At 54.9% G+C, this 25,465-nt stretch overlaps 1 protein-coding gene and 1 long non-coding RNA gene across 7 annotated transcripts in view; both read left to right on the forward strand.

Annotated features, from left to right (window-relative positions):
• magixb (MAGI family member, X-linked b) overlaps positions 1-15,679 on the forward strand; it is a 44,298-nt gene extending 28,619 nt beyond the window's left edge. For 2 of the 6 annotated variants that reach the window (XM_088623939.1, XM_088623941.1), the window contains 5 exons: positions 5,056-5,256; positions 8,353-8,426; positions 8,956-9,099; positions 9,911-10,049; positions 13,932-15,679. In XM_088623939.1, the coding sequence (XP_088480065.1) occupies positions 5,056-5,256; positions 8,353-8,426; positions 8,956-9,099; positions 9,911-10,049; positions 13,932-14,740 (1,367 nt within the window). In that variant the 3' untranslated portion in view covers positions 14,741-15,679. Of the gene's footprint in view, positions 1-5,055; positions 5,257-8,352; positions 8,427-8,955; positions 9,100-9,910; positions 10,050-11,453; positions 11,558-11,625; positions 12,061-13,931 lie in introns of those variants that run through there. The other 4 variants (XM_088623943.1, XM_088623944.1, XM_088623945.1 and 1 more) reach the window with 4 other exon arrangements.
• A 2,806-nt stretch (positions 15,680-18,485) lies between these two features.
• Positions 18,486-22,649, forward strand: LOC148674129 (uncharacterized). Its single transcript, XR_015935573.1, has 3 exons — positions 18,486-18,880; positions 21,737-21,832; positions 22,251-22,649. It is a non-coding gene; the product is annotated as an uncharacterized LOC148674129 (long non-coding RNA).
• Positions 22,650-25,465: the final 2,816 nt, after the last annotated feature.

Consider the following 25,465-nt stretch of genomic DNA (forward strand, 5'->3'; position numbering starts at 1 on the left):
GAGCGGGTCTGGCGCCGAGCCCTGCTATCCTGGCGATTGAGAGAGAGAGAGAGAGAGAGGGGGGGGGAGTCTGAGAGAGAGTCCAGTCCAGCCCTTCGTCATCTCCGCGATACTCGGGGTTGAAAGTGACCGCACGGGAGGGGAACCGGACACTGCACACACGCGCACAAGCCCGCAGGACAACGCACACACCGAGCCATGCTGGAGAAACTGCAGTCTGCCCTGAAGACCGTGAAGGACTCCAGACGTAATTATCGTACCGCTTCTCCGCGCTCGGAGCTCAGTGCTCAGTCTGTGTTGTGGCAGCCGTGCGCCTCACTGTTAGGACGGTCGGTCAGTGAAGTGATGGAGCGTTGCGTGTCGGAGTCAGCCTGTCTGCGTGTGTGTGTGTGCGGATTACCGCTGCCCATGTCGTGAGGCTGACCTCCTCGTCTCTCTCTCTCCCCTCGACGCTGCACTTCTGCATGCTGGTGCCAGTTACATAAACCTTTGTGTGATTTTCTCTCTTTTCAAGTAGCTCCTGTGAAAGGATGTCTGTTGGGCGCTCTGCTTTGTGATTATCGCCAAAACTAAGGAGTTCAGTCGATAATCCACAAATCTTGTACCTAATGGCGGGCTACATTGTGACACCTGTAATGTGGAGCGTTCAGTGAACTGTTTTTGTGGGGGCCGCAGTCCTCTTGTGGAGAAAAAGGATGAGAAAGTATATTTTACTGCTCTCTTGCAGCTCGTGTTGGTGTTGGGGGTCTGTGCTTGTTGGGAAGTTTGTTCAGTGTCTGAACAGCTAGCACCTGGAGTCCCTGCGGTTGTGTAATGTCTGTGTGTGTTGACTTTGCCCTGACTACCCCTCAGTAGATCATCATTACTGTCAATATGTTTATTGTCATCTTTTTACTAGTATCGCTGTGATTACAATGTTTTTATGAATATTACAATACATGTTTTGGTTGTGTAATATTCTTCTGAATATACTATTGTCATTTTGTAACCGTAACTGTTACAGACAGTCTTGTGCTGTGAATCAGTAGCAGCACAGGAATTACTGTTGTGTTTAATTCTCTGGTTGACTGAGTTATGTGCAGTCTGGTGTGGTGTGCAGGTCTAGTGTACAGTGTACTGGGACAGCAGTGAGTGCAGACTGGCTTACAGGGTCTGTACTGGGACAGCAGTGAGTGCAGACTGGTTTGTAGAGTCTGTACTGGGACAGCAGTGAGTGCAGACTGGTTTATGGGGTCTGTACTGGGACAGCAGTGAGTGCAGACACTCAGTCAGCCCCCTTGGTTTGGGCAGGTGTGTGTGGGACAGATGAGAGGAGTGTGGGGTTGTGCTGTAGTCTGAGAGTATCTGCAGTAGTGGAATTTGCAGTGGGTTTGTTCAGTGGTTAATGGCTAACAGAGTTCAGAGCAGGAATGTGGGAGAGGTGAGATTTTAAAGGGAAACTGCAGTCCCAATTGAAATCTCAGTAGCAAATTAATTCATCGACGTTACAGAAGCAAATTACAAATTTCAAATTAAGTACAAAATCGTGAGCTTTGTGAAAGTACCATGAGTCTCCATATTGCCGCAAACTCACATTGAAGTTCCCATGAACTGAGACGTGATGCAGCCCTTCCTGCTCACTGGTCACCGTAATGACCCCACTCCCAGCGCTTCTACAGGTCATGGGGGTCCCCTCCACCCCCACCAGTGTGCAGCCCCACCTGGACGATGCTCCAGTCCTCTCACACACAGCAGCCCTCAGTGGGGAGGAGAGCAGAGTGATGAAGCCAGTTCAGAGAGGGGGGCTATTAGGAGGCCATGACTGGTAAAGACCAGGGAGAAATTTGGCCAGGACGCCAGGGTAACACCCCTTCTATTTAGCCTGTTAGCGGATCAAGTCAGGCCACCTCCGTTCAGCACTGCGGCAAGGAGACTTTGTGTGTGCTTGGACTGGCGGGATGTTTCTCATGTGCTTCCTGGGGTTGACGAGGTGCTTCTGATCCTTTGTTTACGGGGGAAAAGCAAGAGATGGTGACAGGAAAAGAGCGATCAGGCTCCCGCTGCGCAGCGTTTTGATCCATTCAGTATTTTACTATGAGCCACAGGCTCCTTACTTTTATCCCAAACAGAAGTACTCATAAATGTGATGTTACAGCACAGTTAATCCACATGGATCTAACTGCTGTGCATCAGGAGTCCAGCTCTAACCCGGGGTAAAGGACAATGAGTAAATGGTTTTGTCTAGCCTGGACCAACTCTGTCCCAGTCTCTTGTGGTCTTATTGAGAGGGTTGTCCTTCTGAGGGACTCCCTGGGAATGCTGTGTGGGATTTATCCTGGGATAACCTCTACCTGGTGGCAGGTGGTTGTGGGTTCAAGTGCTCAGTGTGGACGTTCCTGTAGTATCCTTGACCAAGATACTTTACCCCAGTCCTTCCAGTCAGCCAAAAAGAATTCACTGGTGGAGGGGAGTTAACCTGTTGTGCTGTGCTACTCAACTTGCAGGCCTTCCAGTCCGCTCCATTCCAGGATGTTGATACAGCCAGCTAATTGCCATATTGATTTCGCTGATCAACCAGCTATGAAATGTGTGGAGCTGGATGTATCGAAACAAACACACCATACGGTAACAAATTCAGTGCCCAGTACCCAGCAAAGTAAAAAATCAGCACAGTAAACCAAAAGGAAGCCTAGCTCGTCTGAGCAGTGACTGCACTTTCTTGACTCCTACTCAAGCAACACCGCCAGGCTGCGTAACAGCTTGTCCTTTTCATAATGAAGGCTCTCCTGGACACTCGTCTCCGAACAATCCTCAGAGGCTCTTCCAAAAACTCGTGCTTTACGTCCCTGAGCTTGTCTGTCCATTTGTCCATCCTTCCAGTGTTCCCTCCTTTCTTTCCTATCTCCCTCTGCTTCCTGGTCTTAAACGTCACCTGACCAATAGTGTTCCTGCAGCTGGTCATGTGTCTGGGGATGGCAGGTCATTCCCCACTGACCTTCAGCCTCTGACATCACGTAAACATCTGCTTCCTCTTGAAATCGCCATGACCCTGCGCGACTCTCCCTGTAGACAGGTTATTAGGTAGGCGGGCAGACAGGTAGACGCTGTTTCTAGACCTCATTCACCTATGGCACTGGTTGATTCTGTCAGGGCCCCTGCCATATTAAAATGAGCACGCTCAACTCAAGAGATAATAGACCTGCGAGGAGGCCGCTGTGATTGGACGACCCCAGCTGTGGCTCACAGATCCAGGTGTGCTGTGGGTGTGCTTGTGTTGCAGAGGTCAGTCATCACAGAATCTGGTCAGCCTGGAGCCCACACCCTCATAAACCTAAAGGTTTCATAGGTCTACACCCTAATAAAGAAAGAAGAAAATAAATTGAAAGGTGGTTAGAATATTCTAACTGTTCCAGGCCTCGTGCACACTGGGGCTCTGGGGCACAGTCAGCCGTGGATAATGTGAATCAATGAGGTTTATCTTTCATTTAATTTCACTGTGACATTCTGCAGTTACACACGTGTGCACGTGCATACAGTATATATACACAGATACACATCTGTGCACACATGGGTATACAGAATAGGCACAGGTATGCACATGTAGAGGGCAAACATGATGTTTACACCACGGGGGAGGGAGGGTAGTGGGAAAATGGACCGTGTGTGTGCGTGTGTGTGCTTGCGCACACAGAGCCACACATACCTGACTGGTGCGCACTCTCTGTAAATAGGTCACAGCAGGCCAGTGTACTGCTGAACCCTGGGGTCTAATGGAACTGCTAATATTGATCCTGCTGCTGGGATGCACATCGGGGAACACAAGGACACACCAGGAGAGGAGGAGACAAGGGGGAGTGAGGGGAGAGAAGGGGGGGAGAAAGAGGGGGAGAGGAGGAGAAAAAGAGAGGGAGAAGAGGAGAAAAAGAGGAGTAGAGGAAGAGAAAAAGAGGGGGAGAGAAAGAGGAGGAGAGAAAGGAGTGGAGGAGAGAAAGGGGGAGAAAACTGGGGAGAGGAGGAGGAGAGAAAGAGGAGTAGAGGAGGAGAAAAGGGGGGAGAGAAAGAGGAAAAGAGGAGAGAAAGGGGGAGAGGAGGGGATAGAGGAGGGGGCTGGGCGGTGAATTGGGGTGTGTGTAGGGATCTGTGTGTCACGCCCAGTACACCTAGAGGGCACTGCTCCTCTGCCCTGTTCCTAGTTCCCTGTGATTATTCATGTCTTGTTGTGTAGCCTATTTACTTCCTGTGTCTGCTCTGCCCCTCGCTTGTTGTTTGGATGTCCAGAGTCCTGTCTAGCACCAGGTCGCTCCTGTCCGTGGCCTGAGGACACAGGTTTCTATACGGCATTTAGAAACCCGGGCTAACCCCCATCACGCCGCTACGCATAGGGTCTTTTTTCGCACTCCTGCCATTCCACGGCTTGTTCCTTCTGACATCCCTGACCCTATGTGTGTGTAGATCTGTGTGTGTAGGGATCTGTGTGTGTGTACATCAGAGTGTGTGTTGGGATTGGTGTGTGTGTGGGGGGATCAGTGTGTGTGTACATCAGTGTGTGTGTAGGGATCGGTGTGTGTGGATGAGTGTGTGTGTGGATGGGTGTGTGTAGGGATCAGTATGTGTGGATGAGTGTGTGTAGGGATCGGTGTGTGTAGGGATCGGTGTGTGTGTGGATGAGTGTGTGTAGGGATCGGTGTGTGTGGATGAGTGTGTGTGCATCAGTGTGCAAACACACTGGGGGATTGGTGTCAGAAGCTGCTGTTCTGAACTGCCTCTTCACTCTGATGACTTCATGTCGTTCCCTGTGTCGCTGTGCGTTTATCTCTCAGAGTAAGACAAATTGAAAAGAAGAACAAAGATAAAATCTCTCTGTAATCTTCCCCTCTCTGGACGCGGCGCCGTCAGAGACAGCAGCTGCTCCTCCGGACTCCTCACAGGAGCAGCACTGTCTGTCCCATTTAAGCCATGCTGTCAGACAGCTAGTGAGACTGTACTCACTTGTTTCCTCCCTCTTACTTTTCTGTCTGCATCCCTCTCCCCCTTCTCCCCTCCTCTGTCCCCCTCCCTCTCCCTGCCTCACACTAGCCGCCTCCCTGCTGCCTCACAAGTTCATCCAGATCCGGCGAGGCAGCCCCGCGGACCGCAGCGAGCGGATCCACCCTGGAGACCGGCTGGAGGGGATCAACGGGCAGTCTGTGCTCTCCCTGCCGCACCGCGAGCTGGCCGAGATCTTCCGCCGCGCCGGGAACACCATCCGGCTGCGGATCGTCCCGCGCAGCAGCACCAGTGAGAGACAGCCCGCTCGCGCCCTCCACTGTCCTCGCAGCCTCGACTCCTCCTCCTCTCACTGTCCTCGCAGCCTCGACTCCTCCTCTCCCCCACTGTCCTCGCAGCCTCGACTCCTCCTCGTCTCACTGTCCTCACAGCCTCGACTCTCCCCCACTGTCCTCGCAGCCTCGACTCCTCCTCTCCCCCACTGTCCTCGCACTCTCGACTCCTCCTCCTCTCACTGTCCTCACAGCCTCGACTGCTCCTCCTCTCACTGTCCTCACAGCCTCGACTCCTCCTCCTCTCACTGTCCTCACAGCCTCGACTCCCCCCCCCACTGTCCTCGCAGCCTCGACTCCTCCTCTTCTCACTGTCCTTGCAGCCTCGACTCTCCCCCCTCACTGTCCTCGCAGCCTCGACTCTCCCCCACTGTCCTCGCACTCTCGACTCCTCCTCCCCCCACTGTCCTCACAGCCTCGACTCCTTCTCCTCTCACTGTCCTCGCAGCCTCGACTCCTCCTCTTCTCACTGTCCTCACAGCCTCGACTCCTCCTTTTCTCACTGTCCTCACAGCCTCGACTCTCCCCCCACTGTCCTCTCAGCCTCGACTCTCCCCCCACTCTCCTCTCAGCCTCGACTCCTCCTCCCCCCACTGTCCTCACAGCCTCGACTCCTCCTCCCCCCACTGTCCTCGCAGCCTCGACTCCTCCTCTTCTCACTGTCCTCGCAGCCTCGACTCTCCCCCCCCCACTGTCCTCACAGCCTCGACTCTCCCCCCACTCTCCTTTCAGCCTCGACTCCTCCTCTTCTCACTGTCCTCGCAGCCTCGACTCTCCCCCCCCACTGTCCTCACAGCCTCGACTCTCCCCCCTCACTGTCCTCGCAGCCTCGACTCTCCTTCCCCCACTGTCCTCGCAGCCTCGACTCCTCCTCCTCTCACTGTCCTCACAGCCTCGACTCCTCCTCCTCTCACTGTCCTCTCAGCCTCGACTCCTCCTCCTCTCACTGTCCTCGCAGCCTCGACTCCTCCTCCTCTCACTGTCCTCGAAGCCTCGACTCCTCCTCCTCTCACTGTCCTCGCAGTCTCAACTCCCCCCCCCCACTGTCCTCACAGCCTCGACTCCTCCTCTCACTGTCCTCTCAGCCTCGACTCCTCCTCCTCTCACTGTCCTCGCAGCCTCGACTCCTCCTCCTCTCACTGTCCTCGCAGCCTCGACTCCTCCTCCCCCCACTGTCCTCACAGTCTCGACTCCTCCTCCTCTCACTGTCCTCACAGCCTCGACTCTACCCCCCCACTGTCCTCACAGCCTCGACTCTCCCCCACTGTCCTCACAGCCTCGACTCCTCCTCCTCTCACTGTCCTCGCAGCCTCGACTCCTCCTCCTCTCACTGTCCTCGCAGCCTCGACTCTCCCCCACTGTCCTCACAGCCTCGACTCCTCCTCCTCTCACTGTCCTCGCAGTCTCGACTCCTCCTCCTCTCACTGTCCTCACAGCCTCGACTCTCCCCCCCCACTGTCCTCACAGCCTCGACTCCTCCTCCTCTCACTGTCCTCACAGCCTCGACTCCTCCTCTTCTCACTGTCCTCACAGCCTCGACTCCTCCTCCTCTCACTGTCCTCACAGCCTCGACTCTCCCCCCCCACTGTCCTCACAGCCTCGACTCCTCCTCCCCCCACTGTCCTCACAGCCTCGACTCCTCCTCCTCTCACTGTCCTCACAGCCTCGACTCCTCCTCCCCCCACTGTCCTCACAGCCTCGACTCCTCCTCCTCTCACTGTCCTCGCAGCCTCGACTCCTCCTCCACTCACTGTCCTCGCAGCCTCGACTCCTCCTCCCCTCACTGTCCTCGCAGCCTCGACTCCTCCTCCCCCCACTGTCCTCGCAGCCTCGACTCCTCCTCCTCTCACTGTCCTCACAGCCTCGACTCCTCCTCCCCCCACTGTCCTCACAGCCTCGACTCCTCCTCCTCTCACTGTCCTCACAGCCTCGACTCCTCCTCCTCTCACTGTCCTCACAGCCTCGACTCCTCCTCCCCCCACTGTCCTCACAGCCTCGACTCCTCCTCCTCTCACTGTCCTCACAGCCTCGATTCCTCCTCCTCTCACTGTCCTCACAGCCTCGACTCCTCCTCCTCTCACTGTCCTCACAGCCTCGATTCCTCCTCCTCTCACTGTCCTCACAGCCTCGACTCCTCCTCCTCTCACTGTCCTCACAGCCTCGACTCCTCCTCGTCTCACTGTCCTCGCAGCCTCGACTCCTCCTCGTCTCACTGTCCTCGCAGCCTCGACTCCTCCTCGTCTCACTGTCCTCGCAGCCTCGACTCCCCCCCCCACTGTCCTCACAGCCTCGACTCCCCCCCCCACTGTCCTCACAGCCTCGACTCCTCCCCCACTCTCCTCTCAGCCTCGACTCTCCCCCCACTGTCCTCGCAGCCTCGACTCCTCCTCCTCTCACTCTCCTCTCAGCCTCGACTCTCCCCCCACTGTCCTCGCAGCCTCGACTCTTCCTCTTCTCACTGTCCTCGCAGCCTCGACTCTCCCCCCCCACTCTCCTCTCAGCCTCGACTCTCCCCCCACTGTCCTCGCAGCCTCGACTCCTCCTCCTCTCACTCTCCTCTCAGCCTCGACTCTCCCACCACTGTCCTCGCAGCCTCGACTCTCCCCCACTCTCCTCTCAGCCTCGACTCTCCCCCCACTGTCCTCACAGCCTCGACTCTCCCCCCCCCCACTGTCCTCACAGCCTCGACTCTCCCCCCCCCCACTCTCCTCTCAGCCTCGACTCTCCCCCCACTGTCCTCGCAGCCTCGACTCCTCCTCCTCTCACTCTCCTCTCAGCCTCGACTCTCCCCCCACTGTCCTCACAGCCTCGACTCTCCCCCCCCCCACTGTCCTCACAGCCTCGACACTCCCCCCCCCCACTGTCCTCACAGCCTCGACTCTCCCTCACTCTCCTCTCAGCCTCATGAATGTTCATGAACCTACAGGAGTGTTCAGTCATCAACAGCAGTGTTCATGAACCTACAGGAGTGTTCATGAGCAAACAGGAGAGTTCTTGAGCCTACAGCAGTGTTTGTGAACCTAGAGGAATCTGAGAGCATGGCTTTCTTTTGCAGACTCCAACCTATCAGAGCCTACAGAGGTGGACACTGAGTCCCGAGTAAGGAAGGGTCAAAGGTCACGGCACAAGGTACGCAAGTTTTTCTGTACATCTGTCTCTTCAGCAAAGATTTTGATCCCGTTGTTCTTCACTCTCTCCCTCTTTCTCTGCTCCCTCCCTTTTCTCTCACTTCATGCTGCAAACTATGCCTGAGTCTAGATCATTGATTTAAATTAAGAAGAGAGGTCCTAGTACAGACCCCTGGGGTACTCCGCTAATTACAGCACCTCAGTTTGTGTGTACTTTATGTGTGCAGGTGGTTATTCAGTTACATACTGTATTGCTACACATGTTACTAACTCCCTATAAAGTGCAACTGATAATAATATAGTGCTGTATTAGATAATATAGTAATTTAAGTACATTATAAACACATCAAATCGTTTCTTTAATGCACGCATAGGGTAACTGTAGGTGTTTGGCTCTGTACATATTGAAACCCTTTATACTACACTGTAAAAATAGGAAGAACTCAGGAGGCTCAGGAACGTAGGAACTCAGCCCTAACGCACACATGTTCCCCGAAAGCCCACTAACTGGGGCCTCTGTGACCCTGCAGGACGCGCGGTACTACAGTGTGGATCTGGAGAGGGGTCCCACCGGCTTCGGGTTCAGCCTGCGAGGGGGCAGCGAGTACAACATGGGCCTGTACGTGCTGGGCCTGATGGAAGGGGGCCCCGCCTCACGCAGCCACAAGATACAGGCAAGGCACCCCACGATTTCTCCGGCCCCCCTCCCTCCTGTCCCTTTCTCCCCTGTGGCTGGATGCCAGGCCCTCAGTGTGCCTGTCTGTGGGGGTCCTGCAGGGTCCTGGCGGCCGTGTGCCTGCGCGTGGGGGTCTTGCAGAGTCTGGGCGACCGTGTGTCTGAGTGTGGGGGTCCTGCAGAGTCTGGGCGGCCGTGTGCCTGCGCGGCCGTGTGCCTGCGCGTGGGGGTCCTGCAGAGTCTGGGCGACCGTGTGCCTGCGCGTGGGGGTCCTGCAGAGTCTGGGCGACCGTGTGCCTGCGCGTGGGGGTCCTGCAGAGTCTGGGCGACCGTGTGCCTGCGCGTGGGGGTCCTGCAGAGTCTGGGCGACCGTGTGCCTGCGTGTGGGGGTCCTGCAGAGTCTGGGCGGCCGTGTGTCTGAGTGTGGGGGTCCTGCAGGGTCCTGGCGGCCGTGTGCCTGCGTGTGGGGGTCCTGCAGAGTCTGGGCGGCCGTGTGTCTGAGTGTGGGGGTCCTGCAGAGTCTGGGCGACCGTGTGCCTGCGTGTGGGGGTCCTGCAGAGTCTGGGCGGCCGTGTGTCTGCGTGTGGGGGTCCTGCAGAGTCTGGGCGACCGTGTGTCTGAGTGTTGGGGTCCTGCAGGGTCCTGGCAGCTGTGTGCCTGCGCGTGGGGGTCCTGCAGAGTCTGGGCGGCCGTCTGTCTGAGTGTGGGGGTCCTGCAGAGTCTGGGCGACCGTGTGCCTGCCCCTCCCCCTGCCCTGCCCCGCCCTGCCCAGGCTGCCAGGGTTTCACCCCTCCTGTGTGCCTCCCGCAGGTGAGCGACCAGCTGGTGGAGATCAACGGCGACAGCACGGGGGGCATGACCCACAGCCAGGCGGTGGACCAGATCCGCCAGGGCGGCAGCCGCATCCACCTGGTGCTGAAGAGGGGCAACGGCTACGTGCCCGATTACGGTGAGCGCGCCGGACTGGGTTCTGAGTTACTGTCGTCGTGCCTGAGGGGTTCTGGGTAAAGTAGGACAACAGCCGCAGTATTATGCCTCCTCTGTTGGAATATTATATTGGGCATCTCTGAGTGCAGAAGCGGATGCACGGTGGCGCAGTTCTGGGGCGCTGGGTTCGGTTCCGGACCTGGGATGCTCTCTGTGTGTGTGGAGTTGTCATGTTCTCCCTGTATTTGTGTGAGTTTCCTCCAGGTGTGACAGCTTTCTCCCACCGTCTAAAAACATACTGGAAGGTTAATTGGCTTCTGGGAAAATCGGCCCTTGTGTGTGTGTGTGTGTGTTGGACTGGTGTCCCGTCCTCAGCCCAGGCTCTCCTATATCCCTCCTCCACTCGGGAGGAACGCGGGAGCAGTTACAGAGAGGAGCCGTCCGGCCCGGGAGGCACTTCAGCCAGCCGTGCGAGACCCCCGGGTCCCCAGAGGCAGCCCAGGGGCTCCCCAGAAACTGGGGGAAATTTTGTGCATACTGGATTCAATCCAGCGGGCCTCACAGCCAGTCTGCTGCTGTCTGCTTACGGGACTGGCACTGCAGCAGTGGCACTGCTTGTGAGAAACTGAAGGTCGCTCGGCTGATAGAGCCTGTCTGGTTCCTTCTGTAGTTGATTAATCCTGGCTGGGCAACGTGCTCCAGACCTCACAACTCTTTGTGTAAAGAGGTGCCTCCTGTTCTGAATACTGTTCTGCTTAGTCAGGGAGGCGAGCCTGTCCAAGGCATGTGCCTTTTCGCGTGGCCTTGGCCCAGTGAGAGCTGGCTGGTCTGTCCAGCAGCCTCTCTCTCCCTGGGGCTGCCCGGTCCTGTGCACTGTTCAGTTGTTCTCTGGCTCTTTTTGTGCTGTAGATTGTTTTTGTTTTTCCTTCCGGCTGGTGCACTAACCTCTCTGCTTCTTTATTCGTTTTCTCTTTCTTTTTTTTGTTCCTGTAATCCCTTTCTCCTCCCACCCTACCCTTGCTGCTCTCTCACTCTGTCTGTGTGCCCTCTCTCTTCTGCGTCCCATCCCCCTGTCCTCACTGTCCTCTCTCTCCCCACTGCCCCCTCTCTCTCTCCCTCCTGTCCCCACTGTTCCCCACTGCTCCCCCCTCTTCTCCCGTCCTCACTGCCCCCTCTCTCTCTCTCTCTCCTCCTCCTCTCTCTCCCTCTCTCTCCCTCTCTCTCCCTCTCTCCTCCTCCTCTCTCTCCCTCTCTCTCCCTCTCTCCTCCTCTCTCCTCCTCTCTCTTCCCTCTCTCTTCCCTCTCTCCTCCTCCTCTCTCCCTCTCTCCTCCTCTCTCCTCATCTCTCCTCCTCCCTCTCTCTCTCCCTCTCTCTCCTCCTCTCTCCCTCTCTCTCCTCCTCTCTCCCTCTCTGTGTGGTGTGCAGTGGAGCTCTCCAGTCTCTCTCTCTGCATGACCAACTCTAAGCTGGGAGAGCCATGCTTCTATGTGATTGGACGTACTGAGAATACGCGGTTGGTAATAGTTCCTGTTAGTTTGTTTTTTGTTTTTTCTTCATCTCTTTTCATTGCTCTCCTTTTGCTTTTTTCTTCTCACAGCACCACCTTCATATCAGCCCCTCAGGAATTACTGTATCGAAACGCCGCTACCTGGTGGTGCACCGACTGCAAACACGCTTCACAATGGGCCGTAGTGTAACAGTCCTGTAACAATAGGGGCTACAGTCCCAGTACAGTAGAACAGCCCAGTTATAATAGGAGCTACAGTCCCAGTACAGTGGAACAGTCCTGTTACAATAGGAATTACAGTCCCAGTACAGTAGAACAGTCCTGTTACAATAGGGGCTACAATCCCAGTACAGTAGAACAGTCCTGTTACAATAGGAGCTACAGTCCCAGTACTGTAGAACAGTCCTGTTACAATAGGGGCTACAGTCCCAGTACAGTAGAACAGTCCTGTTACAATAGGGGCTACAGTCCCAGTACAGTAGAACATTCCTGTTACAACAGGGGCTACAGTCCCAGTACAGTGGAACAGTCCTGTTACAATAGGAGCTACAGTCCCAGTACAGTAGAACAGTCCTGTTACAATAGGGGCTACAGTCCCAGTACAGTAGAACAGTCCTGTTACAATAGGGGCTACAGTCCCAGTACAGTAGAACAGTCCTGTTACAACAGGGGCTACAGTCCCAGTACAGTGGAACAGTCCTGTTACAATAGGGGCTACAGTCCCAGTACAGTAGAACAGTCCTGTTACAATAGGAGCTACAGTCCCAGTACAGTAGAACAGTCTGTTACAACAGGGGCTACAGTCCCAGTACAGTAGAACAGTCCTGTTACAATAGGAGCTACAGTCCCAGTACTGTAGAACAGTCCTGTTACAATAGGGGCTATAGTCCCAGTACAGTAGAACAGTCCTGTTACAATAGGAGCTACAGTCCCAGTACAGTAGAACAGTCCTGTTACAATAGGGGCTACAGTCCCAGTACAGTAGAACAGTCCTGTTACAATAGGGGCTACAGTCCCAGTACAGTAGAACAGTCCTGTTACAATAGGAGCTATAGTCCCAGTACAGTAGAACAGTCCTGTTACAATAGGAGCTACAGTCCCAGTACAGTAGAACAGTCCTGTTACAATAGGGGCTACAGTCCCAGTACAGTAGAACAGTCCTGTTACAATAGGGGCTACAGTCCCAGTACAGTGGAACAGTCCTGTTACAATAGGAGCTACAGTCCCAGTACAGTAGAACAGTCCTGTTACAACAGGAGCTACAGTCCCAGTACAGTAGAACAGTCCTGTTACAACAGGAGCTACAGTCCCAGTACAGTAGAACAGTCCTGTTACAACAGGAGCTACAGTCCCAGTACAGTAGAACAGTCCTGTTACAATAGGAGCTACAGTCCCAGTACAGGAGAACAGTCCTGTTACAATAGGGGCTACAGTCCCAGTACAGTGGAACAGTCCTGTTACAATATGCCACCATAGTCACAGAACAATACTTAAATTTATTTAGAAATTGAGGAGATATGCAAGGTTTCTTTCTTTAGAAATATTAGTAAATGGGAAATATAGCCTATAGCCCAGTATAGGCTTGTTGCCCTCGGCGAGAGTGGCTGCACAGCTCCTGATCTCCCTGCCAGTGATGTGAGCTGTACCTGTCTGACACCCCCAGGCCTCCTGTAGCCCCGATGGCAGCTGACTGTCCACCTCACACGTCCTCCTCCGGGCTCCAGGTGTACCTCCATTTATTCGTTTGTATTTTGAGAAAGTGGTTTGAAAGACACCTACTGTAGAATAATGCACTTGGCGCCTTGCCGGAGAGGCCGGTGTGCGCCCCTCAGACCGCTCTTGTCCTCCCTGCAGGAGTCCCCTGCCCTGTTAGGTCCTCGGGGGGTCTCTCACCCCTGTGCCCCTGCGGCCCGGCGGCAGACCCACCCTCGGGGCAGCTCTGAGCCCAGGCGCTTGAGAAGAGGGACTTGCTGTCCGACACAGCGAGAGCCTGCAGGCACGACACGTGCATTCCTGACAGCATGGAACTGTTGTTCTTGCCTGTGCTATGCCCCTGAGGATGCCGCCGCCGGCTGGGTGATCTGTCTCGGTGTCTTCAGGGCCGGCCTGGAGCTGGAGGAGTGAGCCCCATCTTTACTGAGCTGCCTCCCCCCCAGCACACACACACACACACTCTCTCACACTCACACACACACACGCAGCCTTCAACCGCAGCGCGCCGAGAGCAGGCCGCACGCAGTCACCTCAGATCCTTCCCATGAGCCTCATCGTCACAGATCTCCAGGCGAGAGCGCGTTCAGCGCCTCCTACAGGCAGGCGCAGGGATGTGCGGCCTTGTGTGAACCCTAACTGTCTCCCCCCCCACTCCCCCTTTCCCCCTCTGTCTCTTGTCGCAGGCCCTGAGTTCAGAGGTCAGTCGCCCTCCCCCGCAGTGCTGCACAAGGAGCAGGGTCTGGCTGCAGTAAGGGACGCCGACCGCCCCCGGTCCAGCAGGAGGTCGAAGGTCAAGGAGGAGCAGGGGGAGCAGGAGGAGGACGGGGAGAAGACATCGGGGGGCCACGGGCGGAGAGGGAACAGGGGAGGCGGGAGGCGGCGGGAAGAGGGGTCCCTGTGCCCCGAGACGGACTCCCTGGACGGCGCACTCCAAGGGAAGGGAGGGCGCAGGGGTCAGAGGTCACCATCTAGGGACAGCGCTCGGATCCCGGCCCGGGATGAGGAGGGTGCAGAGCCAGAGAGGGGCAGGGGGAGAGAGAGCAGGGGGGAGAGGGCAGGGGGGCGCAGCTGGAGCGAGGGCAGGGAGGGCAGGAGGGGACAGAGGGGCGAAGAGGAGCGGGGGAGGAAGAGGGAGGGGGAGGAGAGGGGCAAGCGGGGAGGCCACAGCCTCCCCATCCCCGCCGAGGGACTGCCCAGCGCGCAGGCCCCGCCGGAGCCCGAGCGGAGGGGCTCCCCCCCGTCTCCGGCCCCAGCGCAGACCGGCCCCCAGGCCCCGGAGAGAGAGCCTTTCTCCTTCCTCCTGCCCCGGGCCCCGGAGGCTCCAGAGCCGGACGGGGCGAGGGCGTGGGGGGAGGAGGGTGCCAGGCCGTCGGAGGGCAGGTTCAAGCCCAGGGGCACCCTGCTGCCAGGGCCCTGGCTCAGGCCCAGCAAGGAGAAGCTCCTGCTGGCCCTGGACTCCAGTCAGGGGCCTGGAGGGGGCGGCGTGGCGTGAGGCTCTCGCACCTGAGCTCGCGCGCGAGGCCAGCGGGCTCCAGGCACGTCCGCGTTGCCCAGCTGGCCAGAGGAGGCCTGTCCGATTCCCGCTGGTCGGGCAGCGTGCTCCAGGTGCCCCCCGTGTCCGCGGCTACCCGCCGGGCACACCTGCCTCACCTGTCCATCACCTGCCCGCCCTGCCCCCCGCCGTGTCCGAGCCCAGGGCTGGGAGCCCCGGCCCGTGAACGTTTCAGGATTGATCCGTCTTCTTTCGCTCAAGCAGGAGGAGTGCCTGGAGCAACTGGATTCCTTCAGGCACCCATGTAGTCTCTTTTACACCTGTCCGTGTGTGTATATATATAGATAAATGAAGAGGTCGACAAGTTTAATATATTAAAGAATTTATACTTGGTGTACAGCTGGGAGGGGCAATGCAGACTTCAGCTGTTCAGTGTCTGGTTATGGGGAGGTGCTCGGTTCACCACCCTGACAGTGCAGCCGGAGCTCAGGCTGTGTGTGAGGTGACCCTGTCCCTTGTCTCTGGCTCCCTGACTGCCAGAACGTGCTTCCCCTCCTCTCAGCGGAGCGCTGTGCTCGCCAGCTGTGCCTGTGGCCCGTGTGGGCCGGGCTCCTGAAGGCCCGGAGCGCAGTGCACAGGTGACATGGGATTTGTCTGGCTGTGCGGTGCATGTATATAGTTCTAAATACACATGTACAGTTTTGATTCTGAAGATTTTTTTTGTTTTTGTTTTGAATGACTCGTGGGGAATTTTAAACGCAGAATAACGAAGACAGATCCAGGAGGGAGGTGGGTGGGGCACGGGGGATTATTTTTGTACACCTGGACAGCAGCGGTTTGCATGGACGACGGTGACATAGCTCGTTGTGACGCCCGGAGCTGTGTGCTGAGGAATGGCATTTTTCTTGAAAGGCAAATAAAATGCGAAAGTTTCCTGAATGACTCTTCTCTCACTCCTCTCCTTGTTATGTTATTTTTTTTGCTTTTATTAGAGAGGGTTTTAAGGACATCTTCTAATGTATAACACCTAAAAGATAAAACTCTGCATTATTTTAAGGACTTAATGCATCAGTATAGTCCTATGTGCTGAAGACCAGACTCCACACAGTGTGTGACAGAGTCTTCTAACTCTGCTGAAGACCAGACTCCACACAGTGTGACAGAGTCTTCTCACTGTGCTGAAGACCAGACTCCACACAGTGTGACAGAGTCTTCTCACTGTGCTGAAGACCAGACTCCACACAGTGTGACAGAGTCTTCTCACTGTGCTGAAGACCAGACTCCACACAGTGTGACAGAGTCTTCTCACTGTGCTGAAGACCAGACTCCACACAGTGTGACAGAGTCTTCTAACTCTGCTGAAGACCAGACTCCACACAGTGTGACAGAGTCTTCTCACTCTGCTGAAGACCAGACTCCACACAGTGTGACAGAGTCTTCTCACTCTGCTGAAGACCAGACTCCACACAGTGTGACAGAGTCTTCTCACTGTGCTGAAGACCAGACTCCACACAGGGTGACAGAGTCTTCTTACTCTGCTGAAGACCAGACTCCACACAGTGTGACAGAGTCTTCTCACTCTGCTGAAGACCAGACTCCACACAGTGTGTGACAGAGTCTTCTCACTCTGCTGAAGACCAGACTCCACACAGGGTGACAGAGTCTTCTCACTGTAGGGGTGAGGGGTGCCAGCCCTGCCCTTGTACCCCACCTGTGCTGTGACAGCTTCACCCCTGTCATTCAGACTTCAGCTGGGGCTCCTTTACCACAGACCTGCAGAGGTCAGCGGCGCTGTTCTGGGTTAATAATAATATTAACAATTCCTTACACTTATATAGCACTTTTGCTGGACACTCCACTCAAAACGCTGTACAGGTAATGGGGATCCCCTCCACCCCCACCAGTGTGCAGCCCCACCTGGATGATGCTCCAGTCCTCTCCCCACACACCAGCTCTCAGTGGGGAGGAGAGCAGAGTGATGAAGCCAGTTCAGAGAGGGGGGTTATTAGGAGGCCATGATTGGTAAAGGCCAGGGGGGGAATTTGGCCAGGACACTGGGGTAACACCCCTACTCTTTGAGAAACGCCCTGGGATTTTTAATGACCACAGAGAGTCAGGACCTCAGTTTTACGTCTCATCCGAAGGACGGCGCCTGTTAACAGTCTAGTGTCCCCGTCACTACACTGGGGCATTAGGACCCACACAGACCGCAGGGTGAATACCCCCTACTGGCCCCACTAACACCTCTTCCAGCAGCAACCTTAGTTTCTCCCAGGAGGTCTCCAACCAGGTACTGACCAGGCTGCTGGGTTAGTGCCGGGCCTCCCTGTCCGAGCTTTGGAGCTTTCTGAGTCGTTACCTTGGGAGACAAGGTGTCGCCAATGAGGTGTAAGCTGCTGACAGTTGCTCCTGCCTGCTTATCTGTCTTTGTGATAAAAGCAAACAAACACAAACAAACACAAACAAACACCGCATGGGTAGAGCAGCAGCTCTGTGGCTGAGGATCTGCACCTGTGGCTGGGAGGTTGCCAGTTTGAATCCCGCGGCTGGCTGGCATAGGAATCCTACTCCGTTGGGCCCCTGAGCAAGACCCTTCACCCCAACTGCTCCAGGGGCGCCGTATAAATGGGTGACCCTGCACTCTGACCCCAAGCTTCCCTCCCTGTCTGTGTGTCTCATGGAGAGCAAGTTGGGGTCTGTGAAAAAGATGAATTCCTAATACAAGAAATTGTATATGGCCAATAAAGGGATCTCTCGAAACAACCAGGCTCTCCTATGCACAGGTTTGATTTCATCCAAAGGGTGATAAACTCGCTGCAGCCACAAGGTGTCACTGTAACACATGTTTTCCCATTCTTCTTATTTTTTTCCTCTTTTTTGGTACTAAACCTGCAGGTGAGCGAAGGCGTCTCATCCCAAGTGACCAAGATGTCCTCCCTCTATTTGTTCGGCATTTCTCACATTCTCCTGGCAGAAATATCCCTCCTTTCGCACTTGTCAACACTGTCTTTAAGTGTCACCCTAGTGTCGGTGTTAAAATGAAACACAGGTTTGCTCAGGGTTAACAGATCCTGTTTTAACACAGACAAGGGCATTTCTATTGACGACGTTCGAGTAGGGAGCTGTGTGAGCATGCGTTGGCTACAAAGAAACAAGTATAGGTTCATTCCACACCGAACAATAAAGGAGAAACAGCATGTTTACTGTAGAGCCTTCTTCTGGGGTCTGTCTCGGCGTGGAATTGCTGTTTATGGAACAAGAGGTTTATTCAGGGCTGTAAAGAGAAAGACAACACCCGAAGAAGACTCCACAGCCGAAACGTTGTGTTGTCTTTCTTCTCTTTTCAGCCTGAGATAAACCTGTTACTTGTTCCTTTGCAGCCTACCCCTGCTGACCCCACTACCCACCCGTTTTGCTATTTATGTTGAGGACCGTTCACCTGATATGAGAAGCGACACGAAAAAATTATCCTGACACGAACGATTGGCCCTTGTCTTCAGGTGATACTGTGTGTGGTGGACTTTTCCAAGGCCTGCGGGCTCAAGCACAAAGATTCCAGCAGCTAAGGGCTTTTAACAGTAACAATTAAATTGCGTTTTTTAACAAATGTTCTGGAGGCATGACAACAGCCCAGCTCAATCAGACTCAGCTGTCAGTAATGAGCAATCGCTCCTGACAATCCATTCCTCTCCCAAACTCTATAAATAATAGGAGATCCCCACCTCTCTCTCTTGCACGTCTCGTGTATCCTACCTCCACCTCTGCAGCTGCCCCTTGGTCACCCTGCATGGGGGTCCTGGTCTCCTTGTCCCTCTGGTCAGGACGTCAGCCCTATGCCAAGCGGGTTAAGCCACAATTTCGCTCCACGACGCTTTCATCTTGGGTGTTTGTCATTCCTCGTGAACTTGAACCGGCATCGCTAGAGCTGTAAGGAACAGCCTGGGTCTGTACGGGCCAGTGAACGGGCCGGTCCATTCACAACGAACACCGCCCGGGACCCGCTGTCGAGCCCAGCTGCAGCTCCCCTCCGCCGGAGCCGGAGAAAGGTCTGTGCTTTTCTCCGAGCCTTCCTGGGGTAACAGTCACGCACAGATCGCTGGCTCTGTTCCTGCTCTTCTCACAAAGCTAGCTCATGACAAGGTAGATGCATATTTTTTTTTTTTAGAAACCAGCTCAGTTGTTTTAAGGTGAAGTGTCCGTTTTTTTTTTTCCAACGGAGCTGCAATGAAAGTGAATTTAGCTCGCTGGCACCCGGGAGTGCCCTGCGAGTCTGACCCGGGGCGTCTGGAATTAAACCGTTTGCACTTCGGGGTTGAAACGAATTAATTCAGCTGATGTCTTTGCCCAGGATAATTGCATTATCTGCAAGTCATTTCTCACCTAAACGTGTAAGGAAGTTTATAGAGTATGATATTGATTGGGACCGGTCTGAGGAACGGCGGCATACAATCTAATCAATATGTTGCGTAGCTGAGCACAAACGCACTGCACGATCTGAGCGCCTGCAGGAGCCGATGCGCGGTATGGCAGTGCAATCGGATTGGGTTGCAGGCGTGCAGTTTGCTGACACAGCTGTGGCGTTCGCGCGCCGGGGAGCCGGGGAGCCCGGCCCGAGCTCGGGAATCCGTACCCTCCCGCCGCGGCGCGTGATGAGATTATCAACAGACTCCTACAGTACGCATCGGCAGTAATTAAACAGCGGCGCACGGGGAAAAAAAAAATAGTCGTCAGCAGAGCAGGTTGAAATGCGATTATGCCTCAGTACGGTACACCACAGTCTTGTAAAACAGAGGGGAAATTGAATAAAGGCACACAAACACATCATCCGATACTGTGGACTGCGCGTAGCATGGGGGGGCTGTATTATAACAACCTGCAGGCCCTCCCATATACCCCATTGCGCAGTTTCACGCCAACCCACTCCCCAATTATCCAATTGATGATGAATTGACTCGGTCCAATAATTAAAGCCGCGGTACCGAAGTGCCGCAGTGGATGAGGCGGAGAGGGGCGGAGAGCGCCGGGACCTGCCCCGCTGTCCCGCCTGTCAGCCAGGTTCTGGTTTCGCGTCCGTGTTCCGAAACCGGGGGTTCGTTTTCGCTCGGCTACTGCGGGAGACCCGGGAGAAACTGGTAAAAATCGGATCAGGCGCAGCTGGGGATGACACACCGAGACGTCTTATTAAAAATAAAAGATTCATAACCTCCTCAGAATTTCACACTGTTTGTGTCGCAGGCGAACTGACATGCTGAGGAGCAGTCCTGACGCGGGCGGACCGCGCTGATTCATATTCGTCTACGGGGGCTCTGCTGTGAGTCCCGGGTCAGTCACAGGTGTGGACACGGCCGGACGCAGTGACGCCGCACGTCTGGGGTTCCTGCTCCGCAGCGGGGGTCCGACCGCTGGCTGGTGGGGTTCTGTCCCCTTCCTCTCCCCCCGCCGGGACCAGCCTGTGCCTGTTCACGGCCCTGGCTCAGCCCACACGCGCTCACAGGGGCTCGAGCCTGGCAAGGACAGCCCATCGCCCGCCGGGACAGCTGCTGCTGCTGCTCGAGCGGCACGAGGATGAGTGTGGTCCTGCAGCAGAGCGGACGGGCAGGAGGAGCCCACAGTCCCTGAGCACTGCAGCACCAGCACTAAGGACCCCATCAGTCCCTACAGGCAGAGATCTGTAGCCACCAGCAACTGCTGCCTGTCCACCACAGCTGGAGCTCCCTCTGGACTGGGCTGCTGTGTCCAGTGTCCTGTTCTGTCAGTCTCACTGGTGTCCACCACAGCTGGAGCTCCCTCTGGACTGGGCTGCTGTCCCCAGTGTCCTGTTCTGTCAGTCTCACTGGTGTCCATCACACCTGGAGCTCCCTCTGGACTGGGCTGCTGTCCCCAGTGTCCTGTTCTGCCAGTCTGTGCCACACTGTCTCACTGGAGTCCATCAGGATGGTCACCACAGAAGTGAACTGGGCTCCAACGCGCCAGTGACATTAAGGTGCTGTTCTCTTTATGTGTAGGCCATTTTTTATAACCACCGAGTCAGGACCTTGGTTTTATGTCTCATCTGAAGGACAGCGCCTTTTTACAGTGCAGTGTCCCTGTCACCGTACTGGGGCATGAGGACCCATACAGACCACAGTGCCCCCTACTGGCCCCACTAACACCTCCCAGCAGCAGCCTCAGCTTTCCCAGGAGATCTACTGGCCAGGCTCGCTCCTGCTGAGCTCCAGTGGGCTGCCAGCTGGGGAGGCTGCTGGCACAAGTTTAAGGTAATCTTGAATGAGTGTCCTGCGATGTACTGTAGGTGTTTGGAGCCCCACTACTGTCTGCCCTGCATTTTACTGTGTGTATCAGTTCTCTTCTGCCTGGTGTACCGAGGAGTGCCGAGAGCTGGCTGTGTCTGTTTATTCCTACCCCCTTCTCTCTCCCTTCAAAGGTTTAATTAGCCTTGTTAAAATGCCTCCGTTCCGTAATTTAATTACAGATACCTGGTGATGAAATGTGTTGAAATCTGCTCTGCGTTCTTCAAAGGGGAGAGATGGCGTTACGCTGGCTGTTAGGAGGGTGTAATCAGTGTGCTGCCCCACTCGACACAATGCTCCTAATAAGATAAAGACCCTCTCTCCTGAGACGCGCCCATTGTTGGGGTAGGCAGATGGAAATGGCTGGAATGGACAAGGAACAATCAGATGTGTTAATTGTGTCTGATTTAAAATGCTGGTGTTCCACTGGCAAGCGGGCGACGCATAGCAGGGACTCTGCAAGAAAATAATGAGCCCGTCACTCCTCTTTCTTCTGTACAGAATGAAGAGGCTCTTCAGAGACAATCTCTCTAGTGGATCGGTTCCTTTTAGAGAGAAGGAGACACTTGAAAGCAAGCAGTTCTGGTGCGGACTAACCTTGAAAACCTGGAAGGCCATATCCTAGTGAAGAGCTGCTGCAGTAGTGTGTTACTGTCTAGAAGTACTGTGTTATAGTGGTAATGTGTTACTGTGCTTTTATCAACAGCTACAGTCTCCAACCCTGGACAGACTCAGTCCAGGTTTCACAGTCGTGTTCAATCTTGACCCCTATAACTGATCCATTTTGTTCGTTTAAATGAAGGTAAATTAGAACCGAATTATTCTTTTGCAATCCTCCTGGTTATTAAATACTGACAGACGTGTTTTTAATCTCTCCTATCATACTTTGCTGCCTTTGTTACCTATAGGCACTAAGGTATCCAGTAGCTCTTATCATGAGGCACATGAAATAATTATTTCACTCGGTTATCCATAGCTGCTGAGGTATAACCAGCTGGTACTGTTTTATCATCTGCAGGCACTGAGATGTAAGCAGAAATTACTGTAGTGTGCTGTTGCTATAGGAACTAAGATATTAATGTCCTTTATCCTGATGTCTATAGGTGCGGCAATATTGCCAATGGTACTGTACCAATTTCTATTTACTGTGACATAGCCTGTGGGTACTGTACTGGTCTCGAGCTGCTATCAACAGATGTTCTTTGTCTTTTTCGTTGTAGCTATAAAGGCCCAGCCGACACATGCTGCTTGCAGACACCTGGCTCTAGCTGATAGGCACTGCACTGTGCTGTTGCCCGCAGCTAATGAAGTCTAGCCCAGGGACACGGCACTTCACCGCTGTCTGCTCACACTGAGGCAAAGCCAGCGGGAACTGTGCTATCCCTGTAATGAAGGGGAAGTGAATTTTGAGTGCCCCAGGATCTTGGAAATAAAAATGGAATAAATACATAAAATTATGACAGAAAAACAATGCTCCACCCTCCCAGCGCACCTGTATCACTCGTGCGTGTGCATGTCTGCTTCAGTGCTTGTAAAGTGACATACCGTGCTCCGAGATCTCCTGGTGGGAGGAACAGCTCCTGGCTGTCGTTAGGAGGGAGTGAGTGATCAAGCGCCGCTGCTGCGTGTGTCAGGCCGTCAGCGGGGCTGGGGGGCTTGCGTGAGGCATGGGGGGGGGCTGGCTGTGGGCAGTGCGGCCTGTTGTCTGCTGTCTGCTCCGCTCCGTCCGCGGCTTGGGGGGCTCAGGCTGCTGTCCGGGGGGGGCCCTCCCGAAGCCCGAACTCTCTGCGGCCACCGCGAGCGCTGCTCAGAGGCCTGTCTCCTGCACTGAGCCCCAATGGGTTCTAGCCCACCTAGTTCTGGGGATGACTGAATCATGTATCCACACCTTTGGATTAGCTTACGATACCACTGGCCTGCCCCTCAATCGTCAATAAGTGCCATTTCTTTCCCCAGCTGTCTGGCACGCGGGTCTAGAAGAAAGGCTTGCGATGCACAACAGCTCGGCGCGTTCTGGGCTCTATCGTGAGCAGGAAGCCACAGGCCGGCCCAAGCTGCTGGACTTTTCTACGCTGGGCGCCTCATTGCTGTGTAAATATATTCCGCTTGAGGGAAGACGGCGCGGAGAACTGGATGAGGCCTTCATGGGAAAGCAGTAAGATCCAGATCTGTATTCTTATAAATCACCAGGAACTTGATCTTTCAAGCTCGTTGGTTTAGTTAACATTCTTAAATAATGGACAGACGTACAGTTTAAAAGATGACGCATTCTTGCCGGGACGTTTGCGCGCGAGTATGCCGCGGCCGGGCAGCGGGGTCCTTATCTGCGCGAGCTCTGGCCGCCCAGCGCCGGCTCCGAGGACGCAGCCCGGTTCGTCAGCGGCCCGGTTTTCAATCGGCTGTGACAGGAGGCTTCATTTCCTTCCTGTTAACCCCCCCCGCCCAGAGAAGACGGCTCCTTGGCAGGGCTTACATGACTGTACATCTCCAGCCTTGAACGGCCGAGTCCGGGAAATTAAATGTCAAATATCCAATCGTTACCCAAACAAATGTCAAGCTGCACGGCGGTAAATGGGGGGGAAAATAATCCCATTATATTTTGTTTTAATTGAACATTTGCGGGGGGATACAGAGGACTGATGAGGACCTGTGGTGTGGACGTAGACGCACGCGGGTCAGGACGGGGAAGCTCTTGCTCGCTCTCAGAATGCACGATCAGGGTTCGGGCTGCACGCTGAGGCGGGAGACTGCAGACGGGAGAGGGTTTTGCAGCCGGCGGGGGGGGCATTTCAGGAGGAGCCGGATCTTGGGGATTCCTGGAGAAACCCCTTGGGGAGAGCGGATCAGTAAGACCCGGAGGTGGGGCGGCCTTCCTCTCGCCCGTCTGCGGCCAGCTCCTGGTTTGTGTCTGAGGTCTTGGGAAGGAATAAAGGTGAAGCCTGGACTGAGGCCCCCCTGGGTAAGAACTGGGTCACAGTGTGTACCACCTCGCCTACAGCTAGGAGACCGGCCGGGCCCTCGGGGGTCCCTCCAGCTGGGAGGATAGGTCTGACAAGTTTTTCAGACTTTCCGCGCTCGATGCGAGACACTGCAGCTGTGCGGGGGGCTTCTTTACCACGGCGGGCGCCTGCGCCTTCAGGTTAGTCCGGTCGTCCAGAGAGGTTAAATACCGCAATCGGCCCGCCAAGGTCAGTGGGCGGGCTGAGCCCCAGTGGACACTGACGCTCCTCCAGGTGCATTGAGTGACCGGACTGCAGGTCTGTCCAGCCTGGCACTGAAGGAGCGGAGATACATCCACTGTTCAGACTTCACGCCCCTCACTCTCCTGGCCTTACACTGGGTTCCTAGCTGGAAATCCCCGAAAAAAAGGAGCATCTTAGTTTTTTTTGTATTCGCTACCGTGCACAGGACCTTGTAATTGTTAGATTTGTTTTTCCAATGTGTGCAACTGAGACAATAACTAGATCAGTTAAGTCGGTCAAGGAGCTGGGAGCCTGGTTGGGTTGAAAGCCAGAGACCCCACAACCAGGGGTGGAGTTTGACTGCAGGCATACTGGCATGTCTCGATGAACTGGACGCGCTTCTTTACGCAGAGAGTGGTGGGTGCTGTGCTGCGTTTTGCTCACTTCTTTCCAGGGAAACGCCTCGGGCTCCCACCCTGTCCCATTGCCCTGTTCAATACCGTGAGATGCATGTTCTTGGGCAAAGCATAGCAGAAATGTTTCAAGTTCATTTAACTCGGTCCATCGATAAGGGAAAAGACCGCAAAACACGGAGAAGGGTTGGGAATACGAAGTCCCTGCTGTTTTTTTTTCCCCCTAAATGGAGCTGAAAAGAATTAGACTGCCTTGGAGCAATGGTGTCTCATGTTTACCTGCTTTTCTGTTGCACTTGAGATAAGTCGAGGTGCAGGCGAACCGGGGGAGAGGAGTGTACTGCACCGAGAGTGATCAGGGAGACTGTGGAAGCTGATGGAGCCTGACTGGGCCCCGTCAGAGTGAGCAGTGTGGGAAAGCTGTGATGGGCGGAGTGGCCTGCTCTCATCGTAAGACCTTTCTTCCAATTTTAATCTTCCAGACGTTCAGAGACGCGATGGGAAGACTTTGTGCACAGGCTGGTGTCTTTACAGCGCCTGCGGAGTGGATGTGTTGGTGTTCGGCCGAGCTCTGGGGATCTCCCAAGAGTCGTGTTTCTGAGAAATGTGACCAGTGACAAGGGGACGGGCTTCAGGAATGGGGCTGCTCCAAAATCAAGAGCCATGCTTACTCTCTGAAAGAGCACAGCTCCTGGGCAGTTCGGCTCCCCGCCTGTGACTCAAACCTGTATCTGCCTGGATTGAATTTCACTGCCTCACCTTCTGCTGAGGTTTTTTTTTTTCCATCCGATTTGTAATTTCAACCACGTTGTACAAAAATCCCGTCCTGACTCCTGAGCC

Source organism: Lepisosteus platostomus, chromosome 3, assembly GCF_059453375.1.
Source record: "Lepisosteus platostomus isolate fLepPlt1 chromosome 3, fLepPlt1.hap1, whole genome shotgun sequence".
Classification (NCBI taxonomy): domain Eukaryota; kingdom Metazoa; phylum Chordata; class Actinopteri; order Semionotiformes; family Lepisosteidae; genus Lepisosteus; species Lepisosteus platostomus.